Source organism: Magnolia sinica, chromosome 7, assembly GCF_029962835.1.
Source record: "Magnolia sinica isolate HGM2019 chromosome 7, MsV1, whole genome shotgun sequence".
Taxonomy (NCBI): Eukaryota; Viridiplantae; Streptophyta; class Magnoliopsida; order Magnoliales; family Magnoliaceae; genus Magnolia; species Magnolia sinica.
Window position 1 is genome coordinate 16,483,365 of NC_080579.1, and position 13,287 is coordinate 16,496,651.

A 13,287-nucleotide genomic window follows, 5' to 3' on the forward strand; every position below is an offset into this window, starting at 1 on the left:
CTATAGCAAGGTCGTGGTGGGGTAGTACCCAATCCGCGTCCATCTGCAGCACCTGTTTCGGGGAGAGCCTGGAACACGCAAGAGCTGTAGAGCCTATCCTATTGTATATGTAAAATCTACTCCCCATATACGGTGAGAATACTTATTTTGACGAATGATACACACCGTGGTGGCCCATATAGAGTAATATCTAGAAGATGGACGGTTTTGATCATCAGACCATCTCAACATGCGGCCAGAATGACGCGAAAGATGATGGCTATACCCGAGTTTCCAGATTGGCAAAAGAAGGTAAGCAAGTCAAGCTCCATCATCTGGTTGACCTGAATCGCCATGGAGTCTTCTGTAATCGGTTTTGAGGGCATTTCCCTAACGTAGCTCCGCCGCTCCATCCAAGGTGATTCTCTGCTTTTCAGCTTTCAGCTTCTTCTTTGCTCTAAATCATGGCAGATGGACTGGTTTCTTTGGTCGTGGAGAGTTTGGGTTCCATGGCCTTTCAAGAGCTGAGGTCGTTAGTGGGTGTTGAGGAAGATCTTAAAAAGCTCTCTCGTAACTTCGATTATCTTCAAGCAGTGCTCACCGACGCAGAGAAGCGGCAAGTGAAGGATGAATCGGTAAAAAGATGGTTAGGAGATCTCAAAGATGTGGCATATGACATTGACGACGTTTTAGAGGAGTGGAAGGTGGTGAACGACGGTTGCGATGACGGCACCAGCTCCCAAGGTAAGAAAGTATCTTTTCCCTGTTTTTCCAGACCCCGCTTTCATGTTGAGACCAGTAATCGGATAAAAGCGATTAGTGCAAGATTAGACGAGATCAAAGAACGCAAGAATAGTTTCTCTTTCAGTGAAGTCAGGGAAGAAGGTGGAGTGGTCAAGTTGGATATGAGGGAAACGAGTTCATTCATAGATGAAAATGAGATTTTTGGTAGGGATCGAGTTAAGGAGTGGATTGTCAGCCAGTTGGTAGAGGGCAGCAGTGATGAGGTGGGCCTCGCAGTCATTTCTATCATTGGTATGGCAGGAATTGGAAAAACCGCTGTCGCTCAATTAGTCTTCAATGATGTTAGGGTTAAGAGGCACTTCGATAAAATGATTTGGGTGAGTTTTCCTGGAGATTTCAATGTGATGAGGATCTATTTTGAAATCATTAATACAGGGAGACGGAAGCGGCCACGTTCGTCATCCTTGGAATATTTGACATCAAATGTCTCTAGTATGCTATATGGTAAGCGGTTTCTGCTCGTGCTGGATGGCGTACGCAACAGTGATGATGCCCAGTGGAGAAGCCTTATGATTCTGTTCCGTAGAGCCAAGAAAGAAAGTAGAATTTTAGTTACCACTCGTAACGAGAATGTCACGAAATTCTTCTCCTCAGCCCTGATGTACGAACTGCAACCGTTGTCTGAGAATGATTGTTGGTCGTTGTTCAGCCACAGAGCTTTCTCTGGAGGAAGAAGTGGGGATGAGCATGTCAAATTAGAGGCATTGGGTAGAGAAATTGTGAACAAGTGTCAAGGAATTCCTCTCCTGTTGGACGCAATAGGAAGTGCCTTGCGCAGAAAAAGGGATGTACAGGACTGGCAGTCTGTCTTAGATGAAGCGACGGGGGATTCATTGGGTACTGACAAAATTGCATCCGTTGTTTTAGAGAGCTTCCATGATTTGCCAAAGCATTTGAAGCAATGCTTTGCTTTCTGTTCCATATTTCCAAAGGATCATTTGATAGAGAAAGACAAGCTAATCAAGTTGTGGATGGCCCAAGGTTTCATTCCCCAAACAGGAAGAGGAGACATGGAGAGGCTAGGTTGTTCGTATTTCGATGATTTAGTGAGGCGTTCCTTGTTTCAATACCTAGAGACAGATGAAGAAGGTGATCCAAAGTATTGCATGATACATGACATGATCCATGACCTCTGCCAATCTATTATGACTGAGTGTTTAATCATAAAAGACGAAATGCCGAAGAGTCAGCTTGCAAAGGCTCGCCATGCCTCATGGATTTGCAATCAGGATGTAGAATCCATTCCTTCCTTCATATACGAAGCCGAAAATTTGCGTACACTCATACCCATTGGATGGCCTAAAATTCCCAGTTTTTATCATTTTAACAGCTTAAAATGTCTGAGAGCATTGGATTTGAGTGGCAGCACAATAGAAGAGCTCCCGAATTCTTTGTGGAACTTGAAGCTTTTGCGATACCTCGACTTGTCTGCCACCTATATACGAAAGTTGCCGGAATTTGTAAGCGGCCTATGTCTTTTGCAGACCTTAAAGCTTAATCATTGCTGTAAGCTTGCAACACTCCCTGGAGGGATTGTGAAACTGATCAACTTAAGACATCTTGAAACTGAAGGAACCTTTTTGGTGTGCTTACCAGAAGGCATGGGGAGGTTAACATCCCTTCAAACATTAATTAGGTTCATAACAGGGTATGAGAGAGGATGGAAGATTACAGAATTGAAAGACCTTAACCTTCTTCAGGGGAAGCTAGAAATAACATGCTTAAACAGAGTAGCAAGTAGAGATGAAGCTAACGAGGCAAAATTGGAGAAGAAGCAGAACATCCAGACCTTGAAATTGTCATCTGAGGTAGGGATATGTCATGAAACACATACAGAAAAGGAGGTGGAGCAGGTGGAGGGTGTGTTTGAAGCCCTTCGACCCCATACAAACCTAAGAGATCTTACCATGTCAGAATACATTGGTCGCCAATTCCCAAGTTGGATGGAAGATTATTCATTGTATTTCAATCTTACCAAGATGCAGTTATCATATTGCAAATGCAGACAGATGCCAGCGCTTGGGAAACTGCCGTCCCTTAAATGGCTTAAGATAGAGGCCATGCTTGAAGTTAAACAGGTGGGCAGCGAGTTTTTTGGGAACAGCCATGATGGGGTCACTGGAACATTCCCCAAATTAGAGATTCTTATCTTCCAAAGTATGATTATTTGGGAGGAGTGGGAGTTGAATGTGGGAGCTGGATCATTCCCGTCTCTCTTTCAACTATGCATATTGGAATGCATGAAGTTAAAGGCACTGCCAGAACTGCAACACCTCATTTCGCTTCAGGAACTCAAAATCGAATGTTGTCCAATCCTAAGCCGTCGATGCCAGAAGGAGGTGGGAGAAGATTGGAACAAGATAGCCCACATCCCCGACATCACCATTGATTGGAGGAAAATCCAACGAGAGGAAATCTTTGGAAGTGCAAGATTGCAAGGTAAGACTCTCTCTCTCTCTCTCTCTCTCTCTCTCTCTCTCTCTCTCTCTCTCTCTCTCTCTCTCTCTCTCTCTCTCTCTCTCTCTCCTTGCTTCTAATCTTATTCTTGGTGTTGCAGGCAGATGAATCTCAGGACGTTCTTTCCTTTCTTCTATACGGATGTTGTAGATCAACCAATCAAGGGTCGCTCCAGGGTTCCTTCACTGTTCGAGTTGTCCATTCCCTTTCTTGGTAGAACCAACTACATTATACCCACCAGGAATTCTCTCTCTCTCTCTCTCTCTCTCTCTCTCTCTCTCACACACACACACACACGCGCGCGCGCGCACACATTTTATTTTGTTCTCCTTAGACACCAAGTATTCCTTCTAAGATTGTCCAAGTCTCTCTCTGTTTTATTTTGTTCTCCTTAGGCACCAAGTATTCCTTCTAAGAATGTCTACGTAACTACACTCAGCTTTCCTTGTATCTATGCATGATACATTTTAATTAGATTTCATCTGTGATTATAAACATTCTCGCATTTTCATTTTAGTAATGCTAAGGTTATTTAAACAAATTGTGTGGGTATCTTGTCAGCAAAAGGTAACCAGGCTGGCCTGCTTTCAATCTTCTAAATGGTGAATGTTGATTGTCAACCATTATTATTATTATTTTTTTAACTGATGCTTTGAAGGCCATGATCAAAGATGGATAGGATCACCCTATCAATGCTTATTAAAACTACCTTCCATTGATGGCGATGACAACTAGATGAATGAACCCAAACTAACAGGTCAGCCATCCACATGTACTGTGAACTGTGAGGAGTTTTGTGGCCATGTCAGGGCTAGGATCACCACCACGTGTCACCCCATCTCCACGTTACTAGACCACTGTAAATACTATTGCTTGCCAAATTGACGTCCCTGGCTTAAGATACCTGAAATGCGTGAAATGAGAAAGGTGGGCAGTGAGTTTTGTGTGAACAGTCTATGGTCGCAGGAGCATTCCCAAATTAGAGATTCTCCTCTTTGAATATTTTTGCATTTGATGGGAGTGGGAACTGAATGCGGAAGTGGTATCAATACCATTCTCTCTTCCAATAATGTAGTCCTGCAACAAGTTGAAGGCACTCAAAAACCCCACTTCACTTCAAGAATTCAAAATTAGAGATTGTCAAATCTTCGTTATTGCCATTAAGAGTTCTAATCCCATTAGATTCTTGCCCGGCCACAAAGAATGATGGAGGGAAGAGCATGAAACAACAAGAGAAAGATTGTGGTTGATGCTAAGGAGTAAGGGGGCTTACTATTGGGGAAAAATATTATAAGTCCAGAGACTCGGCTATAGAATGTACCAATTTTACTGACACGGCCCGGGCTCCCAAGGCAACAAGCCTGACCGAGGCACACATGTCCAAAGCCTAAATGAGAGACTTAACCTGGATTTCAAGGAACCAATCCAGACCGAGGTTTATAAACTCCTGAGCTATAAGGCAAAGAATCTTAAAGATGCAAGAAGTTGGCTCGACAAACGAGGCAGCAACATCTAAATTGGCCGACTAAGGCCCAATGCTCAGAAGCCACATGACCGGCCATAAAGCCGACCTATCCTTGGGTCGGTTACAAAGTCGGCTATCGGATTAAGTAGGCGAACTGATTATGGATCGGTCTCATCTCATCCGACAGAAGGTGAGTAGCTCAACCTTCTATAGCCAGCCGAGACTCGCTTATCAATAGAGTTGGCCAGGCCCGAGAAAGGAATAAACGGTATAAAGTGAAATACCTTCCCGAAAATTCAGTAAGAAGATCCCCGATCCCGAATATCTTGGGATCAGCTGGAGTCATAAATTGGATTGATACTGAATCTCTAAGAGATCAGGAAAGAATCCTGGCACGGTGGGATTCTCCACTTCCTATAAATGGAAGAGACTTCAAGGGTGAAAGGTACACAAAAAACCTCTCTCTAAAACCTTTCAATAGGATCCTAGCCCTGACTTTGGCATCGGAGGGTCCCCGGCTCTAGCCAGGGTCTCCATTGTCTTCTTCCTATGCAAGTTAAGGATCCAAGGAGGGCATACCAAATTTTTGCATCCACAATTTCGCACCGTCTGTGGGAAGTGATACGAAAAGTCGTTCTTTCCAAGTACTAAGTAATCTCCAATGGCAAGAACAAGGAGAACCGTCCAAAACGAGCCTAGTGAGGTCCCTGTCACTGGACCACTGGCGACAAAAGGCCCGCTGGGTATGAACGGAGCCTAAGGGGCCCAGAACCTACCCGATAATTGACAAGGTTCTGCAGCCCATCTGGCAACCTCCGTTTCAATCAGGCACCCTTAAAGGAATTGAGGAAACGGACGGTTAGATAAGGAGGTCCAGGAACTTAGGACCGACATGAATTACATGAAACAAATGCTGGAACAGATCCATCACCAGCAGGTTCAGCGGCCCCAGCGGGAGGATAATCGGGCAAACGCCCCACGACAATACGTCGATCCTCAGACCGTCGCTCCACGATCTGTTCCTCGGCAAAGCCAACACTAGGATCCGGCTAAGCCTGCACCCTCTCATATCTCTGTGACCGCCCCGCTGCCTACCACCGATCTTTGACACGAAATAGATCGGAGAAGGCGTAGCAGGCCCTCGGTCGAGGGTACGACTGACAGCGACAAACCTTGGAAAGCTGAACTACAAGATTTTCAGAAGTGCGGGAGGAGATCGTAGATATGAAGCAAAGCCACAATATAAATTAGACAAGGCCCGAGGAGAAGGCATCCCCATTCACAGAAGAGATCATGCAAGCTCGGCTATCGGAACGATTCTGCCTTCCTCAGATCACGCCCTTCACCGGCAAAACTAATCCAACTGAGCACATCGAGTCCTTTCGGACTTATATAGAATTACATGATGCCTCGGACGTCGTGATGTGCCGGGCCTTCTCCCTCACTTTGGCCGACATAGCTCGGCTTTGGTTCAAACAGTTAAAACTAAATCCATTAGCTCATTTACTGAGCTCAATGACGCTTTCCTCACCAATTTCATTGGTGGGAAGAAAAAGTTGAAGCCATCTGCGCACTTAAACAATTTAATTCAAAAAGAGGGAGAGCTACTTAAAGATTATATCAAGTGCTTCAACTTCGAGTCACTTCAAGTCCGGAAACATTCGGACGAGAGAGCCCTCAACTCTATCATGTAAGGCGTCAGAGATAAGCCGTTTCTTACCTCTTTAGACAAGAACCCGCCTACTGCTCTGGTTGAATTCATGGCTCGATCGGATAAATATGCGGACGGCGAAGAAACTCGAATCATGCACAAGGGAGCTCAAAATGCAAAAACCCCATCCAAAGAGTCAGCAAAGAAGGAAGTTGACTCGGCTAGTGGTAAGAAGTGTAAGGATGATCGGTCCCGTAATGAACGTATGTCGGGTAAGCGGCCTGACCACAAATTCTTGACGTACACTCCGCTCAATAAGCCACAAGAGTAGGTATTGATGGAAATCATGGGCGAAGGATTCGTCAACTAGCCAGATAGACTCCGGAGCAATGCAAGACAACGGAATAAACATAAGTATTGCCATTATTATCGCGATCATGTCATAATACAAGTGATTTTTATAACCTGAAACAGGAAATTGAGAGGCTCATCCAAGAAGGTCATCTCAGAGAGCATATCGACCAAAGAATCGAGACAATAGAAGAACGCTCGGGTGACAACAGACCTATGGAAGAAATCCGAACCATTGTCGGTGGTCCCCGAGGCGGAGGTGACTCAAACAATGCTCAGAAAAATCACGCAAGGAGTATCAGTCGACCTGAGTCCGAGATTCTGATTTTAGCTCGACCTTTAAAAGAGAGAAAAATAGAAAAGCACTGAGTGTTGTTTACTGATGAAGACGCTCGGAGCATTCATCACCCATATAAAAATGCCTTAATCATCACCCTCACCATAGCAAACCGCAAAATGTTTTATATTCTCATCGATACAGGATCGTCTGTAGATGTGCTCTTCGTTCAAGCATTCTATAAAATGGGCATCGAACGATCGACATTATAGCCAGTCTGAACTCCATTGATTGGATTCTCGGGTGGACAAATCCTTCCTGAAGGAGTCATCTCATTGCCACTCACTGCCGAAAATTCCCGGCATTAGGTGATGGTTTTGATCGACTTTCTGATAGTCGATCAACCATCAATCTACAATGCTATCCTCGGCCAACCCTCCCTATGTCTTCTCTGAGCTGTCTTGTCAACATACCATCTCTCCATGAAATTCCCGACCGAGTTGGGAGTAGGAGTCATCAAAGGTGACCAATAGGACGCAAGGTGCTACTATGCAATGGCCGTAAAATCTCTAGTCGAGGTAACCACGATCGAATCACTGCACACTCAAGCCGAAACTCACGAACGAGGTCAACCGGTAGAGGACCACATTCTAATACCTTTGGTCGAGACAGACGAGTCCAAAATAGTTCGGATTGGCTCGTCTCCACAATCGCCTTAAAAGATAAGCTGGTATCTCTACTCCGACGGTACTCCGACGTATTTGCATGGAGCCATGAAGACATGTCCAGGATCAATCCCTCGGTGATTACTCATCGCCTCAATATCGACCCGACCTACCGACCAATCCGACAGAAGCGACGACCACTCGGCCTTGAAAGGTACGCCATCATCGAAGAAGAGGTCAACAAGCTCCTCAAGGCTAAATTTATCGTGGAAATATACTATCCGGAATGGGTAGCTAATGTCGTACTCGTTAAAAAAACCAACAGGAAGTGGTGAGTTTGTATTGATTATACCGACTTAAACAAAGCCTATCGGAAGGACAGCTTTCCTCTTCTGAGGATCGATCAGTTGGTGGACAGCACGGCGGGACATGAACTTCTTAGTTTTATGGATGCTTACTCTGGTACAATCAAATTGTAATGCATCAATCAAATAAATCTAAGACTACTTTTGTCACCGATAAAAGTCTTTATTGTTACCGTGTGATACCATTTGGCCTAAAAAATGTAGGAGCAACCTACCAGAGGCTAGCGAACAAAATATTTGCCCAGCAGATCGGCCGTACCATGAAAGTGTACATCGATGATATGCTCGTCAAAAGTATACAGTCGACCGATCATATTGCCGACTTAGAAGAAATATTCTTTGTCCTTCGTAAATATCAGATGAAGTTGAACCCGAGCAAATGTGCCTTTGGAGTAAGCTCGGGTAAATTTCTTGGATTCCTAGTTAGTCAGCGAGGGATCGAGGCAAATCCAGAGAAGATCAAGGCATTGCTTAACATGAAATTCCTAAGAATGATTAAGGATATAAAGAGACTGACTGGACGGGTAGTCGCACTCAACCGCTTCCTTTCCCGAGCTACCAATAAATGTCTCCCATTCTTCAAATAATTGAAGGGACGGCAAATGGTAGATTGGACGGAAGAGTGCGAGGCAGCATTCTAGTAGTTGATATTATATCTCAGATCTCCACCTCTCCTATCAAAGCCCGAGCCTGGGGAAGCCTTGCTGTTGTATCTGACAGTTTTCGACGCAATCGTAAGCTCGGCCTTGATACGTGTGCATGAAGGGAAGCAATTACTGGTATATTATGTCAGCAAAGCACTACTCCCAACAAAGACCCGATATCCACCTCTGGAGAAAGTGACCCTAGTATTAGTTGTGTCTTCACGACGACTTCAGCCATACTTTCAAGCGCACATCATCATTGTCGTAACTGACCTCCCACTACGTCAGATTCTCCAGAAACCAGAAGCTTTCAGCCGCCTAACAAAGTGGGCAATTGAGCTCAGTGAATTTGATATTCAATACAAGCCGAGGGTAGCAATTAAAGGACAGGTCGTGGATGACTTCATAGCTGAAGTTGCCCCACACACTGATCCACCTACCGAGCTTGTAAATGAGCCAGCTGATCAGCCAGTGACTGCAGCTCCCTATACATTGCCCGACCCACCCCACTGGCAGCTTTACGTGAAAGGCTCATCCAACTCTAAGGCAATCGGGGCAGGAGTCATCCTGGAAACTTTCGATTAAACTTACATGCAATATGCCTTAAGACTTGGATTTCAAGCCTCGAATAATACAGTAGAATACGAAGCCTTATTGCTCGGCCTTCGACTAGCAGCCAGTCTGGGTGTTACTCATCTCAACGAATTTAGTGACTCGCAGTTGGTCGTCAATCAGGTTACTATCATGTATCAAACACGTAAAGAGCAACTGGAAGCCTACATGAAGAAGCCAAAGAGTTGATCGGTGGTTTTCAACGATGTACTGTCATTCGGATCTCCCGAATGAAAAATGCTAAAGCCGACCTATTGGTAAAACTTGTCTCTACCGATGAGGACGATATACCCAGGTCCGTTCCAATTGAGTACCTTGCTAAGCCAAGTATCGACAACTCGTCTAGTTCGACCGTGCTCCCGATCGATTCGGAACCTACTTGGCTTGACCCGATCATCAATATCTCGACCTTGAACAGTTGCATGAGGATTGCGTCAAGGCTCGACGATTGAAAATCCGAGCTTTCCGTTATACCATACTTAACGGTGTGCTATATAAGAAAGGCTTTTTTTCTCCTCTGCTACGCTGCCTAAGACACGACGAGACTAACTATGTACTGCGAAAAATTCACGAAGGGATTTGTGGAAATCATTCGGGAGGACGATCGCTTGCGCACAAGGTCTTGCGGTAAGGGTATTACTGGTCGATCATTTAGCACGACGCTTGCAAACTTGTCCAAAGTTGCGACAAATGCTAGCGATTCGCGGTCATTCCAAAATAAATACTAGAGGAACTGACCCCTATGGCCGGTCCTTGGCCCTTCACACAATGGGGGATGTATATTATCGGACCGTTCCCTTTGGAGAAAGGTCAGGCCAAGTTTACCGTTGTCGTGGTGGATTACTTCACTAAGTGGACTGAAGCCAAACCATTGGCCAGGATAACCGAACAAAAGATCACAGAATTTGTTTGAAAAAATATCATCTTCCGATTTGGGATACCTCGAACTATTGTTACCGATAACGAGTAGCAGTTCGACAACAAGCAATACCGAGGAATGTGCGACAATATCAAAATAAGGAATGTCTACTCGTCTCCCCATCATCCCCAGACAAATGGACAGGTCAAGGCAGTCAACAAGATCATCAAACAGCATATCCGAACCAAACTTGACCGAGCTAAAGGAGCGTGGGCTGAAGAACTTCCTAAAATACTATGGGCTTACCGAACTACAGCCCGAATGGCCATGGGAGAGACTCATTTCTCCCTTGCATATGGATCAGAAGCCATCACTCCGGTCGAGACCAGAATGCCTTCTGCTCGAGTCAGTTCGTTTAACGAACGAAACAATGAAGAACTGCTGGCTCTCGGACTCGACCACTTGGAAGAACAAAGAGAAAGGGCTCGGCTACGAATGGTAACTCGGCAACAACAAGTATCTCAGTTTTACAATGCCCGAGTCATGGTTAGACGATTTCGAGTCGGGGACATGGTCCTTCGAAAAATGTTCCTGAACACAAAGGAAGTTGGTGCAGGCACACTAGGACCCAATTTGGAAGGACCTTATGTTGTCTCGAGCACCATCCAACCTGGAACATATCGGTTGGAAGATCTAACTGGGCAATTACTCCCCCATTCATGAAATGCTGAACATCTAAAAATCTACTATCCTTAGGACGGCCGTTGAGCGATTGATTAAATTCTGTTATCAGACGAGTAAAGAATGGAAAGCATATAAATTGAGTCAAATGAATGTAAAAATCTAATATATTCATTCGTCAGTATGAGTTTTATATCGGATTACATTAGTTCTCACTTTGAAATTACATTGACAAAGTGACAAGGAAAGACGCAAAAAAGAAAGTTGGCTGAGATAAGCGATGTTCCCCCTCGGTCGAAGATGCTCTCGAGTTCGGCTTGAAGCCTAATGTGCTTGAAGTGCTTGAAGCCCGGTGTGCTTAAAGTGAAATATGCTTTGCAATCCAAAATTACCTTCAAGATTCACCAGGAGCTAACTCAGGAGGTGGCTCGGATTCAACTGCTATCGGTACCCGGAGCAACCACTGACGCCACCTCAGGAGTAGCCTCGGAAGCAACCTCGAGATCAGCCGCCGCCATACCAGTCGACCCAGCTGCCCTGGCATTCAAATCTTCAGACCCAGAGGCGCTCTCGTCGAATCCCGAGAGATCAAGTTTGGGGAAGGACAGATTCATCAGATCCATGCACTTAACATAGTTATCCTGATACAAGCGGTCCCGCTCATCCAAGTACTTACGAGATTCAAGATAGGCCTCTACGGCCTGGACCTTGGCATGGGTGATGGCAGCCTTAGTCTCAGACCTAAGCCGAGCCAACTTCTCCTCAGAGGAGACATAAGCTTGGTGATTCTGTCGGCTCTCCTCCTGGGCCTCTTTTAATTGCAAGGCCAAATGAGCACTCTCGGCGGTGGCCTCCTCAGCGGCCTTCCTGGCAACTCCTAAGTCACCAGTCATTATGTTGAGCTAAGTCACAGCAGCAGCCAGTTGTGCTTCCGCCTCCTTAACCCGTTTCTGAGAGCCGGCCAGATTCGAAGAAGCCCTGAGCACACAAGGAGCAAACTACAAAAGGAAAACAAGAGGTCAGTCGAGCCTGAGAAAACCGACAAAGCAAGCGCAAAGTTCAGTTCTTACCTCGAGAAGCGTCTTCGTCATATGGAAGAGAGTCGGCCTCGGGGGAGCCTCGAAGAGGGCAGCAAAGTCCTTCTCGCTCCCATGGGAGATCACCCAAGGGAGCATGTCCTTAACGGCCCGTTGGAAGATCGATGTCTCCTGTTGAGTCGTCTCCCCTCCTGAGAGCTCCTCCCTTCTCTGCTCCTCCCTCCGCTCCAAAGCCGGATCTGCAACAGGTCCTAGCTCAGCGGCCCCCTGGAACTCAAGGGCCACCGCGTCCACCTCTCCCGCCCCTTCCTCTGAGTCAGGAACAATCACGATCGGGATGGCCGGGGCAGTTTGCCCCTTAGTCTTCGAGACCGTCTTCAGCCACTTTGGAGGTTGAAGCTCTGAACTTGGAGGGGCCTTCATTTTGGAAGGCGGACAGAGGAAGGGACGAGTCTCAGCCAGCTCTACATCAACCATGAGACGAGTCAAACAAGAATCAAAGGGAATAAAGAAGGGCAGTCAAAAAGTACCTGTTAAGGTCGAGTCCAAACCCGATTAAAAGGGACACTCCGGTTGGAGAAGTCTCTTCCAAGACCTTCGCTCCGGACTCAGCGCCTTCAAGTCTTTGATCCGAGCTAGAGCGTCGACTCCAAGACTCGGCCTTCGCCCGGGAATATCTACGAAACATACACAGTCGGACTCAAAAACTTAAAATTATGGGAAGGTAGATAAAAGTGCGCACGCCGAGTCATCTACTTGGGAGAAAACCCGAGGAACATGAGATTCGATAAGCCCAGGCTCGGCAGTCTACCAGCGACCACATGCCCAGAACCACCTATCTCTCCAATGCTTATTAGAAGTAGGAGGGTCGGTTATCAAAGATCCACCCTTATTCCGCCAAGCACACATACCAGCCGGGCTGCTGCGGGTTTGGCCATACTTGGTATAGATAGAGGAACTCGTCGACGATCAATGAGGGCTGCTCCATCTCAGTCCACAACACTGTGCATCCCAACAAGTCCCCCCACATGTTTGGAACTATCTGCCCAGGCACTATTCAAAGTCAGGAAAGCAAATCCCGAGCTATCCCCTGAAGAGGCAGATGCAAGCCGCACTGTAAAGCGACCTGGAAAATCACAACCATCCCAGTAAGAGGACGGTCGGGTAGTTCATTTGGGAGAGGGAGGCGAAGAATGACAGAGTCTTGAACATGGTCTCCGGCCCTAATTTTGTCCAATTCTGCTTCGGTTAAAACCGAGGGAACGAGACCCACCCTTCCACTCATCCTTAGCCTCCTCTCCCTCGACTGCTGATTCAGCAGCATTCACTGATTTTCGGTCAGCGGCCGATTCACTAACTCCTTCGGCTGTCTCATCCTCTTCCTCCTCTGCTTCCTCCTCAGGAGGATTAGGCCTGCCAGGGGCAGTCGCTAACGACGCT

At 46.2% G+C, this 13,287-nt stretch overlaps 1 protein-coding gene across 1 annotated transcript; it reads left to right on the forward strand.

The window, feature by feature from the left end:
• Window positions 1–208: 208 nt before the first annotated feature.
• Window positions 209–3,482, forward strand: LOC131251141 (putative disease resistance protein RGA4). Its single transcript, XM_058251675.1, has 2 exons — window positions 209–3,222; window positions 3,341–3,482. Exons 1-2 carry the CDS (start codon window positions 444–446, stop codon window positions 3,346–3,348), a joined length of 2,787 nt encoding a protein of 928 aa, XP_058107658.1. The 5' UTR covers window positions 209–443; the 3' UTR covers window positions 3,349–3,482.
• The last annotated feature ends 9,805 nt before the right edge of the window (window positions 3,483–13,287 follow it).

Bases quoted from the DNA above. Each gene is read 5' to 3' on its own strand.
- LOC131251141 (XM_058251675.1), top strand. From the start codon at position 444: ATGGCAGATGGACTGGTTTCTTTGGTCGTGGAGAGTTTGGGTTCCATG.